Below are 24000 nucleotides of genomic sequence, written 5' to 3'. Positions count from 1 at the left end.
TTTGCCGTCGCTATTGAGCCCCTTTCACTAGCTTTACGGGCATCCTCCTCTTTCCAAGGTGTAACACAGGAAGGAGTTGAACATAGGTTATCATTATATGCAGATGATTTGTTACTCTATGTAAATAACCCTGTAACTTGTTTACCTTCTATCCTTTCTATTCTGGAGAACTTTGGCTCCTTCTCTGGTTACAAGCTGAATCTCCAGAAAAGTGAGTGCTTCCCAATCAATCCAGCAGCGCTACAGCTCCAGCAGACAGACACGCCTTTTCAGTTTAGCCGCTCTGGTTTCAAATACCTTGGAGTGAACGTAACTCGTTCATTACATGCTCTTTTTTCTGCAAACTTTGCTCCCCTTCCTGCGCAAATGAAAACAGATTTTCAGAGATGGGGTAGCTTAATGCTGTAAAAATGAACAGTTTAGCCAAATTCCTTTATTTATTTCAATCTATCCCAATGTTTTTACCAAAGTGTTTTTTAAAGTCAATCAATCAGGCTGTTACCACATTTATCTGGGGAGTCAGTAGATCTTTACTTCAGAGATGCAAGTTTAGAGGAGGGCTGGCACTACCCAACTTTGTATACTATTACTGGGCAGCCAACTTTCAGAAATTGCCATTCTGGTTCCACGCTCCAGATACCACATGGTGCCAACTAGAGGCACATTCTTGAATTTCTGCTTCTCTTCCTTCTTTACTCTGCTCTTCTCTCCCAGCATGCCCCTCTCTCTATACTCACAATCCTGTAATGCTTTCCACACTTAAGATTTGGTACCAGTTTCGACGGCATTTTAAATTCTCCTCTGCATCTACTATGGATCCTATTGATAAGAATGACTTATTCCCCGCTTCCCTAATAGATAATGCTTTCTCTCACTGGACAAGGAAATGTATTAAGTCCTTCCAAGACTTATATGTAAATTGATTTTATTCTAGTTTTCCAAACCTGGCCTCTAAATACTCTTTGCCTCCATCTCACTTTTTCCGTTACCTTCAAATTAGGCATTGTGTCTCCTCCCAATTTTCTGGCTTCCCTGCTCCACCCCCTTGCCCACCCTGGGGTGACTCTATTACCTCGACAGAAAGCAGTCATTTCTCAGATCTATCTGTGTATTATGTCATTGGACAAACACTCCACCAACAAAACTCAATCTGCTTGGGAACGGGAAATGGGTGTTGAATTTACACAGGAGTGGTGGGATGAGGCGATGGATAGAGTACGCTCCACTACATTGTGTGCTCGTCTTGGTCTCATACAATTTAAGTTTTTCCAAATCCAGATTGTCTGAAATATATCCATATGTAAATGATGAGTGTGATAGATGTCATGTCTCACCATGTGACCTTAGTCACATGTTCATTCAATGCTCTAAACTACAAAATTACTGGAATTCTAGTTTTAAAATTGTATCTGAGGTGCTTGAAATTAACCTGCAGCCATGTCCCTTGATAGCTGTTTTTGGTGTTCCAGAAGACTTGTTTTCCTTGGACCCCAAACATGCCGATATTGTTGCTTTTACATCCTTATTAGCTCGACGTAGAATTCTTCTCCAGTGGAAGTCTGCTCAGCCCCCCTCTACTTCTCAATGGCTCAACAATGTAATATTCTTCCTAAAGCTTGAGAAAATTAAGTATTCTCTTAGGGGTTCCAATGATACATTTGTTAGAACATGGCAACCATTTATATCATACTTTAATGGCTTGCAGAGGCTCCCCTCTGATGAGATGCTTTAAGGTTTCCCAGTAGGTATTCCCATTAGTTATTATATAATAGGTACAGTCATCAATATAATATTATTGAGAATTGAGGTGGGTGGACTGAGGTAGGGAAGGGACTGGGGGGTTGGGTGGATGTGTTGTGTGGAGGAAGGGATGGGGGGGATATGGTAATATCTTTGTACTTACATTGATGTACATTTTGTAAAACTTGAATAAAAATATATACAAAAAATAATAATAATTTATTCAAAAATGAAAGAGAAGCAAGAGAGAGAGGGAGCGAGATAGCTAGCTATATTTCTCATAGTATTTTTTTCACTTTCACTTGCTTATCTAGCGAATGCAGCTAGCCAGTTTAGCCTACTCAAACACCCTAGCTGGCTAGCTGGCTATGGCTATTCCACACAGAAACTCTTCCAAGTCAAGGTAAGCTTTTGGTTTTATTAATTTATTGCCACCGAGGCCCGCCGGTGTAACTGCTAAACTACTTGCTGACTGTACACTGCATGATTGTAGCAGGTTTACTAATGCGTTAATTCTAGTTGCTATGTTGACTATGACATTAACTAATATGGTGACAACGACGTAGGCTGTGTGTAGCGGTTAGCGGTTATGATATGAAGGTTTGGCTTGGAAAAGTTTTTTCACCTGGTCACAGACAACTGATGTGTTGTGAACTGAAGTCCACAAGCGAAGGGAAAAGGTGAGAGGAGGAGATTGAGTTGATGCAAGAAGGAATACAACGAGCAAAGTGATCATGCTGTTTGTATGCGGCTGCTATGAAAGTAAACTGTGTTTGCATGTGATCAGAGGTGTATTCATTCCACTGATTCTGCTGAAAAACGTTTCTTAAACAGAAGCAAACGGGAGGAAACGGGGATAAACATACCAGAATTTGTCCAATAGAAACTCGTTTGCAAATGTTGGACTAATGATTACTCCCTAGATCAGCTAGATGCAGGCAAGAGTGTGCAAGGCGGTATTAAATTAGTCACTGTCTGTCTCCTTGATTATTTTACATTTTTCTCTCGACCTGTGCACCTACGTTGTAAACTTTAATTCATAGGCTAAATTGTAGCAACCTCATGATGGGTATAGGGAAAATTTGAGTATAATGTGTAATAGCCTAAACCTATCAATGTTTCATTGAGCTGGGTGAATGGAATATGAATATGAATATAATCGTCCTCCATCTTAAACGGCACCGACCACCACTCTACTGGAGTTAGAAAATAAACTCAGGTTTCATCTCCCTCTCTCTCTTTCCTCCCTCTCTCCCCCTCCCCCTCCCCCTCTCCCTCCCTCCTTCCCTCTCTCCAGGTATGGACATCATCAACGGGGCTATAGAGAGCCTGGTGTCCTCCACAGGAAAAGAGGACTGGACCCCTGTCATACTGAGTGTGGCTGACGCCACCGTGGCTGTCATCAAGGAGAAGGCAAGTATCATCTTTTCTCCACTTAACTATGGATTATCTCTGACTCTCTTTACCACATTCATGATTTTCATTTGTTATCCATTTGGCAACTGCATGTGAAACAACAGATTCACATCTGGTCCGTCTGGACTGAAACCTACTGTAGATATTAATTTCATCTTAACCAACCTGGCTTGTCTTGCTTTAACCCATTGCCCTCATCATGAATAAAAACATGTCTACATTTCTACCTGAATATTCCCTATATTCTATAACTATTGGTCCCCTGCACAGGAAGAGGAAGAGGAAGTGATGGTGGAGTGCCGCGTGCGTTTCCTGTCCTTCATGGGAGTGGGCCGGGACATCCATACCTTTGCCTTCGTCATGGACTCTGGGAACCAGCACTTCCAGTGCCACGTGTTCTGGTGTGACCCCAACGCTGGCAGTGTGTCTGAGGCCGTGCAGGCTGCTTGTGTGGTGAGACTCCTACTCATACCTACTGTGTGTACAAATATACTGTATATATACAGACATTGTCTGCTTATCCTTTTTTCCTCATTCTTGCATATTTGAACAGACTGGGATATGGACATGATGTTAGGGTTGTGATTGAGGGTTAAGGTTGTGGTTGAGGCTACGGTTAGGGTTGAACCAGGACGTGGACATGAAGCTAGAGTTAGTGTTACGGTTGTGGTTGACTTAGACTGATGTACTTTCCTCTCCCCCCTTCCTTCTCAGCTGCGTTATCAGAAGTGTCTGGTGGCACGCCCCCCCTCCCAGAGAGCTGGCTCCTCCTCCCCGCCCCCCGACTCGGTGACGCGCCGGGTGACCACCAGCGTGAAGCGTGGCGTCCAGTCTCTCATAGACACTCTGAAAACAAAGAAAACGTCCTCAGAACTGCCTCAGCAATGACAGACAGCTCACTGACCACACCCCCTACCCCAGCCCCTGGCTCTGTAACTCACACTATCGCCAAGACTACGACCTACAACCACGCCTAACCAATACCAGCCATGGTAACCAACGATGTACATACATGTTAACTTAACACCACTGGGCAGACCAAAGGAGGAATGGATCTGGAAATGTATATCTGCTCAAAATAATAAAAGTGAACTAATCTGCAGAAGAAGAAGAGGAGGAAGGCCAAGCTATAGCAGAATGAGGTGCTGTTGATTTGTGTCATCACTAGTGGAACTTTCCATTGAGCTTTGAACTCTTCTGTGTCATAGCGAGACTTGCCAACTTTAGCCAGACCACACCTGTCCTCACCGGGCACTGCTTAGTCTTGTGGAGTATTATTATTACTGAGCTGTATGGAGGATTAAGCCGATGTCACACGAAGCATTCTGGGCACAATTTATGTTGCTTGCAACTCTGACCCAGTTGTCATGTCAACACAGCTGTAACTGCTGCTGCAAACCGCAACAAAAGAGACATGCCAAATGTCCGAAAAATTGGCTAGTCATGGTTTATGTACATGCTCTGGCAGTCAATAAATGTAATTCTAAAAGTGAACCCAGACCTTTCTCTGTCCAGTTTCAACTGAAATTGTCCAACATGAACTGCGCTAGCTAGGTTAGCTCGTCGCTAGCTTGGTAAAACATAGCCCTTGATCATGACTCTCAGTTCCATTACATTATACATAAGAGTCATTGGACGAAGGCATCTTCTGTACGGGGGAGTTTTGTTAAGAGCCCCGACGCTCAAATCTGAACATTAACACGAGTCGCTTGCGGTACGGTTTTGGAAGCATAAGGACCTTATCTTTCATATCAGCGAGAAATAATTTTCAAAAAACTAAAGGTTAAATTGATACACACCTCGATAGGGCTAGGGTTACGACACAGCCATTTCTCGATGTTACAGCGCTTGTTTACGGAAAACAGATGGAAGACAAGAGGCGACCACCTGTGCTAATTAGCTATCTAGCTTGCTCCGAACACCCATGTGTAAGGGTAACTCTGGAAGTGTAGCGGAAGTGTAGTTTCGTTGGATGGAGGCACCATAGCTGTATGGATGTGTGCAAAACTGCTACAGTAAGTGTATATTTTTATTTGAAGGATTCTTTCTCACTGATGAAAGATAAGGGCCATTTGTTTTCGAAAGCCGCATCGCAAGCGATGATTATCGACGTTTCTAAACGTTAAAACAGTGTTGGGATTGTAGTTAACATGAGCCAGTCATGGGCGAAGCGAATGGCTGAAAACTTTAGGGAGAAGGCAGAATGCCGCCTAGAGTTTGAGAGCTAGGTAAAATATATTTTGCAAGAGGCAACATTTTGGCTAGCTAGCTAAATTGTACAGACAGCCTTTTGTCTATATCGATGCTGTTTCAATATCAAACGTTTGGATAAACAAATCATTTATGTAACCATGATGTGATGTATAACAAGATTGGATGTTGCATGCAATTGAAATTGCATCCAAATTGCTTCCTGTGACACAGGCTTTAGACTACTACTGAGACACACTGGACATACTGTACCTGAGAAAAATAACCAATCCCCATTGAGTGTTGGCTTTGTTGCATCAGGAAGCCCATACTGAATGTCTGATCGTTTTGTCTTTATCCATCCCCTTTTTTCTACTCATTGGGCACAGTGAGCAGCCCTGTTCCCATCGCAGTGCCAAACTGAGTAGCATTCCAGAACGGGACCCACACACAAGGGTCTCTTTAAGATGTCTGTCTCGTTGACGTGGAAACGGGACATGCTTATGGTAAAAGCCGATCACTACTGACAAGGCCACTGACCAATCGCCGCCATCCAGCTGCTCTACCCGACCTGGTAACCTTTGAGCCGCAGACTCCAACAGAGATGTGTCATGTGACGGACTATACAGCCATGATGTCGTAGCAGAGACAGGAAGTGTACAGAACATGGGAACCAATGTATTCCATTCCATCTGGCTCACATAACGGACTGAACCAATGTCTCCCTTGAGGAGGGGTGCTCGGATTGTAAAGTAATGATTGTACCCCAGGTTGGAGATGAGAGGGGAGAGGTTAGAGAGAGGAATGGGGTGCTGTTGGTATTTCATGTGTCTGTAATCTGAATGTGAGTGTAGAGATAGAGATGGGTCATCATTGGGGAGAGAGGTTATTGAGGAGGGTGTCAATATGGACAGATGCTCTGCACAAAAGCCTAACCCCACCAGACGATCTACACCTGTCCCCACTCACACACACACACACACACACACACACACACGTTCACCCAGCTATAGAGAGCTGACCGCCCACCTTCTCCTTTAGAACCCAGGTACACCTCTGTACACTCTAACTCAACTCTGTGAATGCAATCCACTCCAACGTAAATACATACGTGAAAATAGTGTGATTCATGTGCTCTGTTCTTCACTCATCTCTACACCATGTAATTGTAATCTGTTGTGAAAATAAATGCATTACCAAAACAAGGGAAGGTCTTGAAAGTGCAGGTTTATTTTCTCATGTAATGGGTCAAGTCATTGAAGTCATGAAATCATATATTTGGTAATTGGCACTACTGTAAAAATATACAATTACTGTATATTTGAGATATGGCATACTTGTTTTATGACACACGAAAAGCATTAAAGTGAAATTACTTTAAAGGTACTTCATTGTTTTTGCTTTATATTCATTGCAAAGTAAAACTATAATACTGACAGCACTATGGACACTGTGTGTGAATGTAACTTGCGTGTGTATATATATATATGTGTGTGTGTGTGTGTGTGTGTGTGTAACATGTCTTCTATATTTCAGTGTATGGTAGTGTGTTTTTTGTCTTTAGTAATTGAGTGTGTGTCTGTGTGTATTTGCCTGAAGTATTGTCAAAGCCAGGGGCGAGCGTGTTTGACGACAGGCTTTTCGTTGACACTACCAGAGGACTTGACCAGGAGCACCTGGGGGGGTGAGGTCTTCCACTGGTAGTAGGCCAGGGTGGGGTTGGACCTCTGGGGGGACGGAGGGAGGTTCTGGATCTGTCTGGCCGGGGGGGAGTACCCAGGGAACAGGACCGGGGGCAGGGTGAGGGCTACGGGGCGCAGCACCTCCTGACGACCCTTAGGGGGACCGGGGTTGACCAGGGGGGCGGAGGGGGCTGTTGTGGAAGGGGCAGCAGGGGGGTTGGTGGCGGTGGGCGAGTGGCGGTTGTTGTATGCGGCTGCAGTGTTGATGAGGCGGGTCAGATTCTTCCTGGAGGGGATGGAGGCGGGGTTAGGGGCGGAGTAAGGGGAGGTGTAGGAGGTACTGTTGGAGAGGGAAGGGTTGGGAGGGCGTCGGCGAGCAGGCTTGGCTTTACCTAGAGGACAGAGATAGAGGAAGAGGGGGATGGCGGAGTGTGTGAGAGAGGAATTAGGCAAAAGGAAGAGATGGAGAAGAGAGCGAGTGAGATAGCGCTTGGCCTTTGGACTAGTACGACATAGAAAGAGCTGTTGAGTAGACGTGTGTTAGGAGTGAATCTGTGTGTGTGTGAACGAACTGACCTCGTTGCAACAGACCTCCATTGGTCGACCCCACCGTAGGGGCGGAGCTACTACCCTTGGTCTCACGGTTCAGGAACTCCATGACTCTGGATTGGCTGCTGGCGGTGGCGTGTGGGCGTGTATTAGCTGAGCGGCCGTGACTGATTGGTGCCTGGTGGGTCTGTCGGCCACGCCTCTCCTTCCTGGTTGGATTGTTGGAATCGATCCCGTCCAATAGGCCCGTGGCTGCTGCCCTGGCAAGCACTTCCTGTGCAGACTCGATCTCTTCCAGGTCGGGCTGTCAGGAAAGGAACATGGAGAGAGTAAGGAGGAGATACTGGAACAAGTTTAAACCATGTGATCATTTTACGGCAAAAGAGTTTGGATATACAGTACTTTGCAATGCAAACAGAGTCTATGCAATGTAAAGATGAGTGTTTTATGAGCGCCAAGTAATCTGTAAATAGTACTTTAGAGAGGAGAGAGAGGCACCATGTCCTTTCTTCCTGCTGCAGGGTCACCTGCTGTCACAGCACCAACCCACACAGCTCTCCTCTCCCCACCAACTGAATAATTCACACTTCCTGAGAGAAAGTGAGGGTGTGTGTACATTTGAGTTGTTGTGCAGATGTGTACGGGAGGGTCTTTTGGGGTTACACTGACTGTGTTGATGCTAATTCACACAGACAGGGGGCGCTGAATTATTCAACAGATTCTCTCCCTCCCCCTCTCCTCCTTTACCTCCCTTTCTCCTCTTCTCTCCTTCCTCAATCTCACATCCGCCCCATCTCCCCTCACTTCTGTTCAAGCCTCTTAAAATAATTTTACATTTTAGTCATTTAGCAGACGCTCTTATCCAGAACGACTTACAGTTAGTGAGTGCATAAATTTTTTATACTGGCCCCCCATGGGAATCGAACCCACAACCCTGGCGTTGCAAGCGCCATGCTCCACCAACTGAGCTACAGGAGGCTACAAATCATCCTCTCTACCTGGGCACACTACTAAACTTGTGTGCAGCAACAAACCCCAAACACCACCATACACAACATAGGTCCTAAACAACCATATTCTACGTACCACAAACTGTTTGACCCAGTTCTGCCATTCTCACCGCACCTCTGATAACTAGGCAGAATTTAAACTCCCACCTCTGCTGTGCAATTCTACTTGCCTACTTACAAGCTAAAAGAAACCCGCACATAATTCTAAATTCTGTCTGTGTATGACACAACTCTAACCGTCTCTCTATATGGGGACATTTAAGTGCACTGCAAACCTGTGATGTGATGTGGACAGTCCCACTGCAGGAGTCCAGAGTCCAGACACATCACAGTCTCAACACAGAGTTTATTGTCCCTAGCTGTTCTTGTATGAAAACCTCATAAAATGATTTTACTGGGCCCAATGTGACGCCCGCTCCCAGTGAAATTGCATTCCCACACTTATCTAATTGCTATTTTTACGGCGCTTTTCAGAGTGCCACAATAACTTTTGATTAGCTGAGTTTATTGGAGGTGGAAAGAAACCTGTTTGAGGTGCTATTACGGCAGTTTGATTATCTTTTCATGCCTGTCTGTGGAGGTATAAATGTGATGGCTGACAGGGGGATGAACAGATGCTGCTTTGACGGATGGAGGGGGGGAGAGAGAGAGAGCACTCCGTCACACCCTGAGAGAGAGGGAGAAAATTGCTTAATAATCCAGTAGGTCGTAAACGGTAGAGTAGAGCAGGTTTCATTATGTGGAGGAATATCCTAAATGTGGCCATGCTTGGTAATTTGGATTATAGGGGCCTGTGTGGCCGACCGTGGGTCCATAAGCAGCCAAGCAGCAAGCTAGGTAGGCAGGCAGGAAGCTAGGCTAGCGGTACGGTGGCTGTGGCTCTGTGAAAGTAGCTGCTCCATCATCATTACTCCACTGCACCACACTTAGCAGCTAAAGCCCAGTAAAGCACAGCTAAGCTGCCGTGACTGAAGTCTCACTTAAGACCCACCTACAGAGGGAGAGAGAGTAGAGAAACTGCAGGAGAGAATGGGATGGAGAGAAACTGCAGGAGAGAGTGTGATGAAGAGAAACTGCAGGAGAGAGAACGAGGGAGAGAGGAATGTGTGAGAGTGGTTAGTGTGAGAGAGATCGACATTGCATGAGAGATTACATGAGAGAGAGACTGTAAGACAAAAAGAAAGAGTTTGGTTTAATTGATGTGAAAGAAGAAGACAGGAACAGCATTGAGGGAATGGGAGATAGAAAATAGACGAGAGACTGAGGAGAACAGAGAGAGAAAGACATCTCCACTCTTCCACATCAACATAGACAGCCAAGTCAATCATCATAATACTCTCAGAAAATATGACAGCATTGAACTGAATCCCCCCAAAAATGATGACAGAATTGAACTTAAGCAGATATCAACATACACTTCCTCTTCCATAGGGTTCTCTGGATGAGAACCTCCTGGCAGTACCACACATTATAGTATTCAGTACACAGCACATGATGTGATTTCTGATCATGTATGACACATTTACACTTTGGTCTGTACTGTCTGTCACCCTGGTTCTACTTCTTACAGCTACAGTACAAAGAACATAGAGAATGAAAGACGAAACGGAGCATCTCCTACTGGACGTGTGTGTGTGTCTGTGTGTGTGTGTGTGTGTCTGTGTGTGTGTGTGTGTGTGTGTGTTTAACTATACTTGTGGGGACCAGAAGTCCCCACAATAATTGTAAAATAACAAACATTTGACCAACTGGGGACATTTTGTTGGTCCCCACAAGGTAAAATGCTATTTCAAGGGAGTTTAGGGTTAAGGTTAGAATTAGTGTTAGGGTTAGAATTAGCTTTAGGAGCTAGGGTTAGTTTTCGGGTTAGGGTTAGGAGCTAGGGTTATGTTTAGGGTTAGGGTTAAGGTTTTCGGGTTAGGGGTTAGGGAAAATAGGATTTTGAATGGGACTGAATTCTGTGTCCCCACAAGGTTAGTTGTACAAGACTCTGTGTGTGTGTGTGTGTGTGTGTGTGTGTGTGTGAGTGTGTGTGTGTGGACCAGACTGTAGCTAAGTGCTCAGCCTCTGTATTGTCATTAGATAGGTTCTGACTGCTCTACAGTTCTTCTATAGCAGCCCTGCTCTCTCTCTCTCTCTCTCCAAAACAGCCCTCTTCTTTCATCTCCCTCCTTCCTCCTCTCAACCTCTCGTTCCGGTCACCCATTCTCAGGTCTGTCTTCTTCCTCTGATCCTTCCTTCACCCTCTTCTCTCCTTCTTTCTGATCTCCTCTCCCCCTCCTCCTCCCCCTCTCCAACTGCTGCTCTGCTCTACCTTCAAGGCTGTACATGTCTGTCTTCATGACCTCAATGCTGATCTTTTCACCTTCAGATCTTCCTCTTTCTCTCTCTCTCTTTTACCATCATCTCCTCTTCTACCTCTTCCCTCGCTCTGCACTCTATCTCTTGCTTCCCTCAGGTAGTAGATGGAAAGACGTCCTGCCGCCTATTTCTGTGCCCCAACACGCAGTCCTTCTAGCCTTCTGTTCTCTCCATCCTCACCCTCCCTCCTCTCGCTCCCCCTCGGTCTTCCTCTCAGGGGTATGACCTAGAACCTGTCATCTTCTCTGCTCTCAGTTTCACCTGATCTCAACTGAAGCTCTGCCTTTCCCTCTCTCACGCACACAGAGGCCATGATGTCAGCTTTCTGCTTACTCCCTGTCTCTCATTCAAACTGTCTTAACTCCCCCTCTGCCCTTCACCTCCCCTCCTCTCCCCTCCCCTTCACCTCCCGCCCCTCCTCTCCCCTATACCTCCCCTCCCCTTCACCTCCCCTCCCCTCCCCTTCACCTCCTGCCCCTCCTCTCCCCTATACCTCCCCTCCCCTCCCTCCACCTCACCTTCACCTCCCTCCTCTCCCCTATACCTCCCTCCTCTCCCCTTCACCTCACCCCTTCACCTCCCTCCTCTCCTCTCCTCCTCCCTCCTCTCCCCTTCACCTCACCCTTCACCTCCCTCCTCACCCCTTCACCTCCCTCCCTCCTCTCCCCTTCACCTCACCTCCTCTCCCCTTCATCTCACCCCTTCACCTCCCTCCTCTCCCCTTCACCTCACCTCCCTCCACCTCCCCTCCCTCTCCCCTTCACTTCACCTCCCCTCCACCTCACCTCACCCTCCCTCCTCTACGCTTCACCTCCCTCCCTTCCTAAGCACCCAAAACCCTCTTTCCACCTGCCAAAACATTCAAAATGTTCTAGACTTTGTAAACTTCCAAACTCCTTCAGACACTCACAAGAGATGACAAGCATGTTCTCTTTTGTCAGTGTATTTTTCTTACATGAAGCAGGCTGCCTTTCTCAACCAAACTCTTCTCTGTCTGAATTCTTCTCTGTCTGGTTTGGGTGACTCATGGGGTTTTTTCTCCCTCTCTTCTTCCAGCTCTTTGAACATTGACCAGATCGACTAAGAAAACAAACAAGTCTGCAGCCAAACATACAGACAGTAGCGTTAAAATCCACCCTGTAGTGTTCAGCACTGAGGCTGGACTTTCCCTGTGTCTATAGAGTCTTGGGAGAGAGCACTCAATGCATTCTAGGAGCAGAGGGCTAAATACGTTTCTCCCAGTGGCTCAGATGGATGAGGACATTGGCCATACTGCTGATGATAGTGGTGGGATAGTTATATGATAATAAACAGCACATTGGGTCTTCTCAGAGGGGAATACACAGTCTAGCTCAGTGGTCACCAACCGGTCGATCGCCAAGTCATTCCTAGTCGATCACCAAACATTTCTCTAGAAAAGCCAACGATAAAGCCTTGTGATCCTTTTTATTTTGTATTGGGCTGTTGGCGGTAGATGCACTTGATTCAGAAGCCCTGCGCGCCGGGTAGGCAAATTGTTCCCATTTTGAACCATATAATTTGTCTGAAGGGCGGACCAGGAGAGCTGTGGCTAAATCAAGTGTGCCTACTGCGCTGGCCAATCGGATAGCTCAAATCACCATGCCTACAGCTTCCACGAGCCCACAGCATACTAGCCTTTTAAAACCATGACCAGAGAGAGACTGTCAAAGAATACAGCAAAGAGCTGCTGTTTCTTATGAGTGAGCTCATGTTTAAGAATTTATTCTGCACTGTCAACACTGTTTTTATTCAGCACTGTTTTTATTCAACTCTGTCGACACTGTTTTTATTCAACTCTGTCAACACTGTTTTTATTCAACTCTGTCAACACTGTTTTTATTCAACTCTGTCAACACTGTTTTTATTCATCTCTGTCGACACTGTTTTTATTCAACTCTGTCAACACTGTTTTTATTCAACTCTGTCAACACTGTTTTTATTCAACTCTGTCAACACTGTTTTTATTCAACTCTGTCAACACTGTTTTTATTCATCACTGTCAACACTGTTTTTATTCTTCACTGTCAACACTGTTTTTATTCATCACTGTCAACACTGTTTTTATTCATCACTGTCAACATTGTTTTTATTATTAGCAGCTCGTTGTGTTTATTTTAATATCGAGGAATATTTCACTTTCTCTGGTCATAGGAACAACATGACTTTGTGCATGAGGCAGAAATAATGTGACGGTGCCCCCTCTCTCTGGTCAGTCTCACCGGAGGAAAGGAGAGAGCAGGGACTGTGAGAGGAGGAAAGGAGAGAGCAGGGACTGTGAGAGGCGGAAAGGAGAGAGCAGGGACTGTGAGAGGCGGAAAGGAGAGAGCAGGGACTGTGAGAGGAGGAAAGGAGAGAGCAGGGACTGTGAGAGGAGGAAAGGAGAGAGCAGGGACTGTGAGAGGAGGAAAGGAGAGAGCAGGGACTGTGGAGAGGAGGAAAGGAGAGAGCAGGGACTGTGAGAGGAGGAAAGGAGAGAGCAGGGACTGTGAGAGGAGGAAAGGAGAGAGCAGGGACTGTGAGAGGAGGAAAGGAGAGAGCAGGGACTGTGAGAGGAGGAAAGGAGAGAGCAGGGACTGTGAGAGGAGGAAAGGAGAGAGCAGGGACTGTGAGAGGAGGAAAGGAGAGAGCAGGGACTGTGAGAGGCGGAAAGGAGAGAGCAGGGACTGTGAGAGGCGGACCCCCTGCTGAGACTGTCCATCAGATGCAGGTACCATCAGTCCAGTAAAATAAAAAAGCAAATTATTTTAATTTATTCTCAGCTGTGCCTCGCAAGTGATACAACAATTGATCTATTTTGTTCGAGTTTTGAAATGGTCTGAGAAGAACAGTATTGGCAGGCCAATCATAGCCAATATGCTGTGATAATGTACTAGGCCTACTGCACAAACCTCATTCCTACATAACTGTTTTTATTAGGTTAATGTTGCATAGGCTTACATTTTGTACGTCTTTTTTTGTTTGTTTTTATCTGAGCGGTAAATCTTGCTTTTTGACTGCGAAAGTGATCTTGACTCAGAAAAGGTTGGTGAATTATAAGTATCACAACAGGGGTCTGTCTTCACTCTCTCTCTCTCTCTCTCTCTCTCTGTCTCTCTCTCTCTCTCTCTGTCTCTCTCTCTCTCTCTCTGTCTCTGTCTCTCTCTTACCTCTCTGGTGAGTACAGCTAGGAAACAGCCGTTAGTTTCGTCTGAAGGATCCAGTCTGAAGAACGGACCCCCTGCTCTCTCCTCAGCTCGGCCCAGAGATGTGGGTAAGGAAGAGCTCGGCCTGGACAACACGCACGCACAGTCACACACAACGCATGCAGTGAGGGATACATGCACACACAGAGTTAATAAATGCACAAGTACTTCAGTGGCACAGGCCACAAGTCAATACAATCCCTACCAATAGTCTTAGGTATAGCTGTTTAAGCCTGGGGCTGTAGAGAACTGTTGGCCTGATGGAAAAGATGGCTTGATGGAGTAAAAGAGTCTAACTTCAAGAACAATATCCACACAGGGAAAACTACGCACGAGATAACGAGGAAAGAGTTTCTCTGTTTGGAGCTGACAATGATTTCATCTCTAATTGCAGTCCTTTAGGTCCTACCTGGGGTGCTAAAGTTTGAGAGACAGAGAGCTGTAGATAGGGAGGAAGGAGGTGAGCAATAGAGAGAGGGAGAGAGAGAAATTGAAATTGAATTGACAGAGACAGAGACAGAGACAGAGACACAGACACAGAGAGAGAGAGAGAGCGAGAGCGAGACTAACCTGAAGACTTGTAGTTTGGGTCCCTCAGTAGGCCCAGCCTGCTCCAGAGCTCTCCTCACCACCTCTTCATTCTCCTCAGGGTACGAGGAGCAGGTAGAGTACACCACCACCTGCACCTTGGGGACTGGAAACACGCGCGCACGCCAACACACACATGAGCAAACACACACTTTAAATAAATACACACCTACAGTATTAGCACACAGCCCCACTAGGCATATCAAATTAATATATCTCCAATGAAACAGAGCAGATGACGGCAAAAAGACGGCTAAGCCTAAAATTGTTTTTCACATTACACTGCACACAAAGCACTTTCCTCAAATGAAACAATCCCCACTAAAGGGCTTTGAAGCAGAGAATGCATTAATGTTATTTTTCTTTAAACAGTTCACGTATTAAGCATTTCTCATTTCATTCCACTGTTGCCTTGCACCAGATGTTGATTCCAGCCAAACATTTATTTGGCTGCTTGATTCCAGTCCTTTGGTCTGGAGTCCAAATTTGAGATTTTTGGTTCCAACCGGCGTGTCTTTGTGAGACACGGTGTGGGTGAACGGATGATCTCTGCATGTGTAGTTCCCACCGTAAAGCATGGAGGAGGAAGTGTTATGGTGTGGGGGTACTTTGCTGGTGACACTGTCTGTGATTTATTTAGAATTCAAGGCACACTTAACCAGCATGGCTACCACAGCATTCTGCAGCGATCTGGGTTGGGCTCAGTGGGACTATCATTTGTTTTTCAATAGGACAATGACCCAACATACCTCCAGGCTGTGTAAGGGCTATTTACCAAGAAGGAGAGCGATGGAGTGCTGCATCAGATGACCTGGCCTCCACAATCCCCCGACCTCAACCAAATTGAGATGGTTTGGGATGAGTCGGACGGCAGAGTGAAGGAAAAGCCTCCAACAAGTGCTAAGCATATGTGGGAACTCCTTCAAGACTGTTGGAAAAGCATTCCAGGTGAAGCTGGTTGAGAGAATGCCAAGAGTGTGCAAAGCTGTCATCAAGGCAAAGGGTGGCTATTTGAAGAATCTCAAATTCTTTGGTTACTACATGATTCCATATGTGTTATTTCATTGTTTTGATGTCTTCACTATTATTCTACAATGTAGAAAATAACAAAAAAATTAAGAAAAACCCTTGAATGAGTAGGTGTGTCCAAACTTTGGACTGGTACTGTATGTGTGCTGTTACAATATTCAAAAAGAAAATACTTGTAAACATCAAAAGAGATGCAGAACCGCCAGTCAACGTGCCAACGGTTGGGTCGATAGCCATCTGCCATTCATTAACGGCCCGTTAGAGAGGATCTGCCGCTGCTGGCAAAAACATTTGAGCCCGATCAATGACCATGTGATTAGAGAAGCTGGGTTTCCGTCGCGCATGCACGGACGCACACACACACACACACACACACACACACACACACACACACACACACACACACACACACACACTCCCCCTAGATTAACATAATCCAGCCCACACAGAGTTCATACAATAAGACATAAATACTGGTTGGGTTTGCTGTGTTTCTTCAAGCTGGCTCTTTAAACCAGCCCTGTGTGTGTATGAGGGAAAGAGCACATCATTGGGAAGGTTACTGAGTTGTTGTGTTGTAGCTAACAGTAGAGTCATGCTGACCGGACCAGGAAATATTAGCATTTCTAATTAAGACTTAGAGCCTCTCAGAGGGGAACTCAGCTCTAATTGCAAATGAGATTAGATCATTTGTGAGAGAGAGGGCGTGTGTACGCACACACATAAACACTATCTCTTTCTCTGTAGGTTCTCACACTCACACTTCAGGGCATGGACGATGTCTCTCTTCTGCTGGGCCACCAGTGCGTCCAGCTTGGTCTGGGCTATGGAACCCTGGGACAGGTCCTGGAGCAGGTCTGTGTCTGAAACAGAGATGTCTTTACACTTCTGCTCATCTACAATCTAACTTTGGTTGATTTTTGATTAAGTCAAAGCAAATTCAAGTGTAAGCTGTACCTGTGTTCTCCTGCAATATGAACTCAACAGGGTTGAGGGTATGATTAGGGGTCTAGGTGGTAATCTGGAGGGTATAGGGGTGTAAACTGGAGGGTATAGGGGTGTAATCTGGAGGGTATAGGGGTGTAGTGTGTTGGGGTATGTGAAGCAGTACCTCCGTTTTCTTGCAGTATGAATTCAACAGGGTTGCTGACTGCAGACACGGAGCACTGGGGGGTCAGCAGGATGACCCGGACCCGCTGGAGCCTCAGGTCACATGGGTCCAGAGACAGGAAACTCACAGGGATCAGCTTCACGTCTGACCAGACAAACTCAAACACTCAGACACACATATACAGTAAGTCTGTAGCATGAACCAACCCACATTGGGACTCAATAACATGCTCCCAAGAACACAACAGACGCGTCTTTTATCCAAAGCGACTTACAGTCATGCGTGCACACATTTTACGTATGGGTGGTCCCGAAAAATTTACCAACAATTCTGCCGTTGCAAGCGCCATGCTCTACCAACTGAGCTACAGAGGACCACAACCATATCGTGCCAACAGTATAAACTTCTATGGAAAGTAGCTAGCAACAGTTGACTTAAAACACACACACACACACACACACACACACACACACACACACACACACACATACTCTTGCAGGCCATATTGGCAAGGACCTCCTGTAGCTCCTCCCTCTGGGCGGGTGGGCGGTCGCCAACACAGACTAACACTTTCGATTGGCTGTTGCCATGGGCGACCAGGGAGGCGGTGTGTGTGACACGGTAAGGCCGGAGGTGGAGCCAGCCATCAGGACGTCCCCCTCTGGGGGCAACAGGGGGCACACCACACAGGGACCAACACTACACGACTTATCCTAGAGAAGGGTGGGGTAGAGAGGGGAGGAAAGATAGAAGGGAGAGAGTGAAAGGGGGGAGACGGAAGGGAGGGAGAGAATGGAAAGAGAGAGGCAGGGTTACAACTTGACTACAGCCTTTTTCCACAAAGAGAGGAGAGAGAGAGAGAGAGAGAGAGAGAGAGAGAGAGAGAGAGAGAGAGAGAGAGAGAGAGAGAGAGAGAGAGAATGTGTGCAAGTAGACAGAGAGATTAATATGGAGATGTCCTTCAACCAACAGAGCCCCCTCTAGAGATAGTGCTGAACATAACAGAGCCAGCTAATTTGACTTTCTTTAGTTAGTGTCCATATCACAGTCTTTGGACGGAAAAAGAAAGAGAGGAAGAAGAGAGCAAGGACATTGAGAAAGGAAGGAGAGAGGGAGTGAGAGGAAGATGAGAGAGAGGGAAGTGATTCATTTAGCAGTGGTATTGAATGCTTAATTGAATTTGGCTTTAATCAAATTTCACTGTGCTTAGTGCGGCATGGCGCTCAGAGAGGCTGTGGGGCAGGCAGCAGCTTGAGTTTATTGGACTAGAAATTAAAGTGAGACGCTTATAGCTCTGCAGCCATAGAATTAGTCATTAGAATACTCCCCAGAAACAAGGGAGGAGGGTTTTATTGAGTGCCACAAATGGGTATTGGGTACTCTGTATTCACAATGGATGGGGAAGAATTTGCATAGAAAAATTTACTTGGATTTATGGATGCAAGCTGATGCAGTACAGCCATATTGTTCTTTAATTGTTTTGTTCAATGGCTGGCTTAGGATGGAGCCCTGGGATATGTCTGAAATGGCACCCTATGCTTGGTCAAATGTAGTGCACTATATAGGGAATAGGTGCCATTTCAGTAGTACCTGTATGATGAGCTTGTTGTCGCTGAGCAGCCGAAAGTGCGGTACAGGTCAGCTTTGAGCTGGTGGGGAAACACCAACATGTCCGCACAGTGGGGGTCCTGACAGAAGGACTGCCCTTCCAACTCCCGACTGAATTCACTTGAGAGAATCCCCCTTGCTTCAGGACCGCACACCTCTTCAAAGCTGGGGGAAGAGTGGAGAGGGGGAAGAGGAAACAGGGATGACAGGATGTGAGAGTCAATATAGCATGTAATATCCCTCTATGGCCTTTTAAAAAGGCTTCTACCGCTGTTGTCACCTCTGGTAGTAATATGTAATATCCTGTGCGCGCACACACACACACACACACACACACACACACACACACACACACACACACACACACACACACACACACACACACACACACACACACGTAACCTCAGAGTCTCAGGACTTGCTGAGGCTTGTTGCTGATTGGATCTGTCCACTACAACGAGATTTACACCCCACTGAATCAGGCTGTCTGGAGCAGTAGAAAGACACAGAAATACACCCACACACACCCTCTCAGACTTGTCATGGACCAACAACACCACCAATCTTGTCGAAGAGGCGCAACAGCATCTCTACTTCCTAAGGTGGCTGAAGTAATTCGGCATGCCGCTCCGGGTCCTCTCCACACTACCGCTGCACCATTGAGATTGTCCTGACCGCTTGCATCACGGCCTGGTACGGGAATTGCTCCGTCCCACGACCGCGAGGCCCTCCAGTGGGTGGTGAAGACAGCCCAGTACATCACTGGGACCGTAAGCTCCCACCCATCCAGAACATCTACTCGAAGCGGTGCCTGAGGAAGTCCCGCAGCATCATCGACCCCACGCACCCCAGCCACGGGAGCTGTTCTCTCCCTTACTGTCAGGCAGATGGTATCGGAACATGAGGTCTGATACCAACAGGCTCCAGACAGTTTATATCTACAAGCCATCAGACCGCTTCTAGATAGAAATTGGACTGAGCACCTGCTCTGATTCTACGCACCTTAGTACACATGCACTCACTCATGCACACACCCACACAGACATACACACACACACACACATTCATGCTACACACATCACAACTACTGCTACCAGACTCTTATTATACTGCTCGGGTTTAGACACTTGCCCGCCATCCCCCTTCCCCACACGTGTAAATATTGTAGTATAAATTGTATCTTCCTGTATTATACTGATGCTAAAATGTTTATTATATTCTACTGCCATTTACTTTACACTGAGTGTGTACAAAACATTAGGAACACCTGTTCTTTCCATGACATAGACTGACCAGGTGAATCCAGGTGAAAGCTATGATCCTTATTGATGTCACTTGTTAAATCCACTTCAATCAGTGTAGATGAAGGGTGTGGAGACAGGTTAAAGAAGGATTTCTACGCCTTGAGACAATTGAGACATGGATTGTGTATGTGTGCCATTCAGAGGGTGAATGGGCAAGACAAAAGATAGAAGTGCCTTTGAACGGGGTATGGTAGTAGGTGTCAAGAACTGCAATGCTCAACAGTTTCCCATGTGTATCAAGAATGGTCCACCACCCAAAGACATCCAGCCAACTTGACACAACTGTGGGAAGCATTGGACATGTCCCACCCCACATTCTGAAATTGCATTTTTGTCCCCCCAGAATGTGATACAAAAGCGAGACAACGGTGTGCTTTATGGACGCCTCCAGCGGTCGGGTAGGCTATTTGGAGGTTTATCCGACTGGATTAAAAAATATATATAATTATAACAATTAAAACCAAAGTTGTGCCCCTGATTGGAGTCAACATGGGCCAGCTTCCCTTGTGTGTGTGTGTGTGGGGGGGGATGCAACTCAATATTAGGAAGGTGTTCTAATGTTTGGTATACTCAGTGTATGTTCGTATTGCTATCTTTTATTATGCTCCACAATCCAGAGCGGTTGCGCACTGCATCATGAGCACAACAGTGTCACAGTACGGGCAAAAGCCAGGGTGACAAGTCTGCTGAGAACTGCGTAAAATAATATCTGGACAGCTACCACAAAAACATGCTGAGGATGGCAAACAAAATAGCAGAGGACTCTTCCCATGTGCTCCCTGCTATCCAGAAAGCACTACAGACTCCCAAGTGTAAACTGGTCGGTACAAAAACCATTTGAACAATAAGGAGGACTCACTCATTCGGGAACGTGCAATTGTTAAAAGTGATAAGTTAATGTAACTGTGTAAAACAATCATGGAATCATGGATATTGCAATTATAGGGTTGTGCAATAACATTATGCGCAATGCTCAGGGACATTGGACATTATGGGGATGTGTTATATTGAGTGAATTGGGGGGCACAGTTATTGTAATGGTGAAGAGAGGAGTAAGAGTCCTTAAGCTGTCATTTTTGTTTAGTTATTCATTAATTTGTATGTTTGATGTTGTCTGGACTATGCCATGTCTCTCACTCTCTCACAGTGCGTTTTCTTGTACGTAAAGCATTTATCTGTGAAAAACAGACAAATAAATATATAATCTATGTCTCTCCTCCGTTCTCTCTCTCACACACACACACACACACACACACAAACACACACACACACACACACACACACACACACACACACACACACACACACAGAGACTATGGTTTAATGAAATGTCTGCATGGCAACTGGATCATAAACCATTGTTCAACACCCACAACCTCAGGCCTGTGTGTGTGTGCATAATGCTGTGTGTGTGTGCATACTGTGTGTGTGTGTGTGCATACGTGTGTGCGTGTGTGTGTGTGTGCCATCTGTGTGTGTGTGTGCTGACCTGCTTTTGAGTGTGTTGATCCATGCGTAGAGGGGCAGCCTGTTGGCTCTCTCCTGTTTCTTCCCTACAGCCTCAGGGAGGATGCAGTCCCGGGATGGTCAGGAGGTCATGTTTGATCCTACTGCGAGCCAGGGAGGCTGCCAGCTTGGTCTTAAACCTACAACACACACAGGGAAGAGATGGTGTTTTTGCTGGGAACTGAAGAGAGTGTCTCACCCAACCCACACGTACAGTATGGAATCTTATTCCAACAGTCACTCATACCCATCAGCCACATACCACAACAACACACAGACACACATACAGTACACCCCCCCCACCCCTTTCCCTCTTACCTGAGGAGGCAGTTCTCTCCACCTCCTGACTTCCTGTACAAGCTCCCCCCCTGGCATTCCCGCGAGGGAGGAACTTCCCTGTCCTGGAAGTCGTAGAGCATCACTGCCACCAGACTCATCTGGTCATCAGGCTGGAGAAAGAACACAGAGTAGAGTTAGAATCCATAGATCAAACACACTTCAAAAAGGCAACTGTATACTGTCAAGAAACGGAAAGCACAGCAGAGTTGGGATGGATAGAGAGAGAAGTTTTGCTTCAACAATCAACAGCACCAGAGTATCTATGGATAGAAATGTCACGCTCTAACAGTCAACTACCTGCAAAATCAGCCAAAGAGAGAAAACAACAGATACAGCATAGAATGGATAAAGCAGTTATTCTTCAACAGTTACCTGCCTACACTAGATTGAACATAGAGAGAGAATAGAAACAATTGACACGGTTCAACAATCAACATTCTTTATCATCAAACCCCAGAGATCGCTTAGACAGTAAGGATAATTCAATACTGCTATACACAGTAACTACCTTCAGAAACCCTGTGTCTTATCACAGTCGCCCCCTTAGAGATATCATATCACTTTCATCTGCAATAACATCGAAGGGAACAGTGAAGGCAGTTTGATGGATTTATTGATTAGGCTAAGTGATTGACAGAGTAGTGTAGCTCCTATGGGTGTTTTGGGCAGGTACCCAGCAGTCCCCAGTCCTCACAGAGGCAGAGGTAGGGTGGTGGAGCAGCTTTGGGACGGCCCTGCCAGGACCTGGTTCCTACCTCTTAATTCAACACAGCAGGAAGACGACTCCATCTCTTTCCCTCTCACACTCTATCTCTACCACCAGCTTATCACCCTCTCTTGCTCATACTTTCACATTCTATCACTCTATCCCTCCATCGCTCTATCCCACCCCTTTCTTCCTCTCTCTCCCTCCCTCCCTCTCTCTCTCTCTTTCTCCCTCCGGGGTCGAGGGACACAGATCACATTAGTGGCAGATGGTGTTGCTCGGCACCAACAGATTGCCATGGCATCGCTGTAAGGCTAATGGGGGCGAGACGCCTTCTACGCTAGGCTAACGCTAACTGCTAGTCTAAAGCACCAGCTCGTTATTCACTCAGGGGCTTATAATCAGATTTTGGAAAGGTCGATATCAGAAACAGGTGCTGGGTCCATCCCTCTCCCCCTCATTTCACTGCATTCCTCTCTCCCTCCCTCCAGCATCACTTGCCCTCTACCAAGGTTAAACCCGAGGGAAAAGAGATAAATTCCCCGGTCGTCCGGGTTGCCTGGCAACAGCATCCCGTGGCTAAGTAAACAAGTCTGTTGTGTTGTGTGCGTCACCCCTGCTGTTATGCTGTGACATCAGGCCTTAACACCCAACACTGACCACTTAACACTGGACACTGGCCAGCTGAACACTGGACACTGGCCAGCTGAACACTGGACACTGGCCAGCTGAACACTGGACACTGGCCAGCTGAACACTGGACACTGGCCAGCTGAACACTGGACACTGGCCAGCTGATATGATGTTTTTATGGTATAATGATGTCATGTCATAGTATCGTGGGGAACAGGTTAGAGTTACTAGATAAGTGGTTAAGAGACAGGAAGTCTGCATTCCATTATGTCAAAGGGAATTAATGCCGCGAGCTGCCCAGTGACACAAGCCTACCAGACGAGCTAAACCACTTCTATGCTCGCTTGAGGCAAGCAACACTGAAGCATGCATGAGAGCACCAGCTGTTCCGGATGACTATGTGATCACGCTCTCCGTAGCGATGTGAGTAAGACTTTTAAGCAGGTCAACATTCACAAGGCCGCATCGGATTACCAGGGACGTGTACTCGAGCATGTGCTGACCAACTGGCAAGTGTCTTCACTGACATTTTCAACATGTCCCTGACTGAGTCTGTAATACCAACATGTTTCAAGCAGACCACCATAGTCCTCCGTGCCCGGACTCTAAGATAACCTGCCTAAATGACTACCGACCCGTAGCACTGACGTCTGTAGCCATGAAGTGCTTTGAAAGGCTGGTCATGGCTCACATCAACAGCATTATCCCAGAAACCCTAGACCCACTCCAATTTGCATGCCGCCCCAACAGATCCACAGATGATGCAATCTCTATTGCACTCCACACTGCCCTTTCCCACCTGGACAAGAGGAACACCTAGCCGTGAGAATGCTATTCATTGACTACAGCTCAGCATTCAACACCATAGTGCCCTCTAAGCTCATCACTAAGCTAAGGATCCTGGGACTAAACACACTCCCTCTGCAACTGGATCCTGGACTTCCTGACGGGCCAGCCCCAGGTGGTAAGGGTAGGTAACAACACATCTGCCACACTGATCCTCAACACGGGGGCCTCAGGGTGCG

General features: G+C 46.4%; 2 protein-coding genes across 7 annotated transcripts in view; one reads left to right on the top strand and one right to left on the bottom strand.

Moving 5' to 3' along the window:
- Positions 1–4219, top strand: part of LOC121543528 (amyloid-beta A4 precursor protein-binding family B member 2) — a 49369-nt gene extending 45150 nt beyond the window's left edge. For all 6 annotated transcript variants that reach the window (XM_041853484.2, XM_041853510.2, XM_041853493.2 and 3 more), the window contains 3 exons: positions 3038–3153; positions 3427–3609; positions 3871–4219. In XM_041853484.2, the coding sequence (XP_041709418.1) occupies positions 3038–3153; positions 3427–3609; positions 3871–4044 (473 nt within the window). In that variant the 3' untranslated portion in view covers positions 4045–4219. The remainder of the gene's footprint in view (positions 1–3037; positions 3154–3426; positions 3610–3870) is intronic.
- A 2334-nt stretch (positions 4220–6553) lies between these two features.
- LOC121543524 (putative methyltransferase NSUN7) overlaps positions 6554–24000 on the bottom strand; it is a 40140-nt gene continuing 22693 nt past the window's right edge. The window contains exons 9-18 of the mRNA XM_045206579.1: positions 21616–21746; positions 21366–21437; positions 18470–18652; positions 17371–17540; positions 16880–17023; positions 16530–16631; positions 14722–14845; positions 14116–14236; positions 7605–7881; positions 6554–7420 (exon numbers count right to left, since the gene is read on the bottom strand). Of these exons, the coding sequence (XP_045062514.1) occupies positions 6951–7420; positions 7605–7881; positions 14116–14236; positions 14722–14845; positions 16530–16631; positions 16880–17023; positions 17371–17540; positions 18470–18652; positions 21366–21437; positions 21616–21746 (1794 nt within the window). The 3' untranslated portion in view covers positions 6554–6950. The remainder of the gene's footprint in view (positions 7421–7604; positions 7882–14115; positions 14237–14721; positions 14846–16529; positions 16632–16879; positions 17024–17370; positions 17541–18469; positions 18653–21365; positions 21438–21615; positions 21747–24000) is intronic.

This window comes from Coregonus clupeaformis, chromosome 3 (genome assembly GCF_020615455.1).
Source record: "Coregonus clupeaformis isolate EN_2021a chromosome 3, ASM2061545v1, whole genome shotgun sequence".
NCBI classification, from domain to species: domain Eukaryota; kingdom Metazoa; phylum Chordata; class Actinopteri; order Salmoniformes; family Salmonidae; genus Coregonus; species Coregonus clupeaformis.
This window is presented reverse-complemented; position numbering and strand designations above follow the sequence as displayed.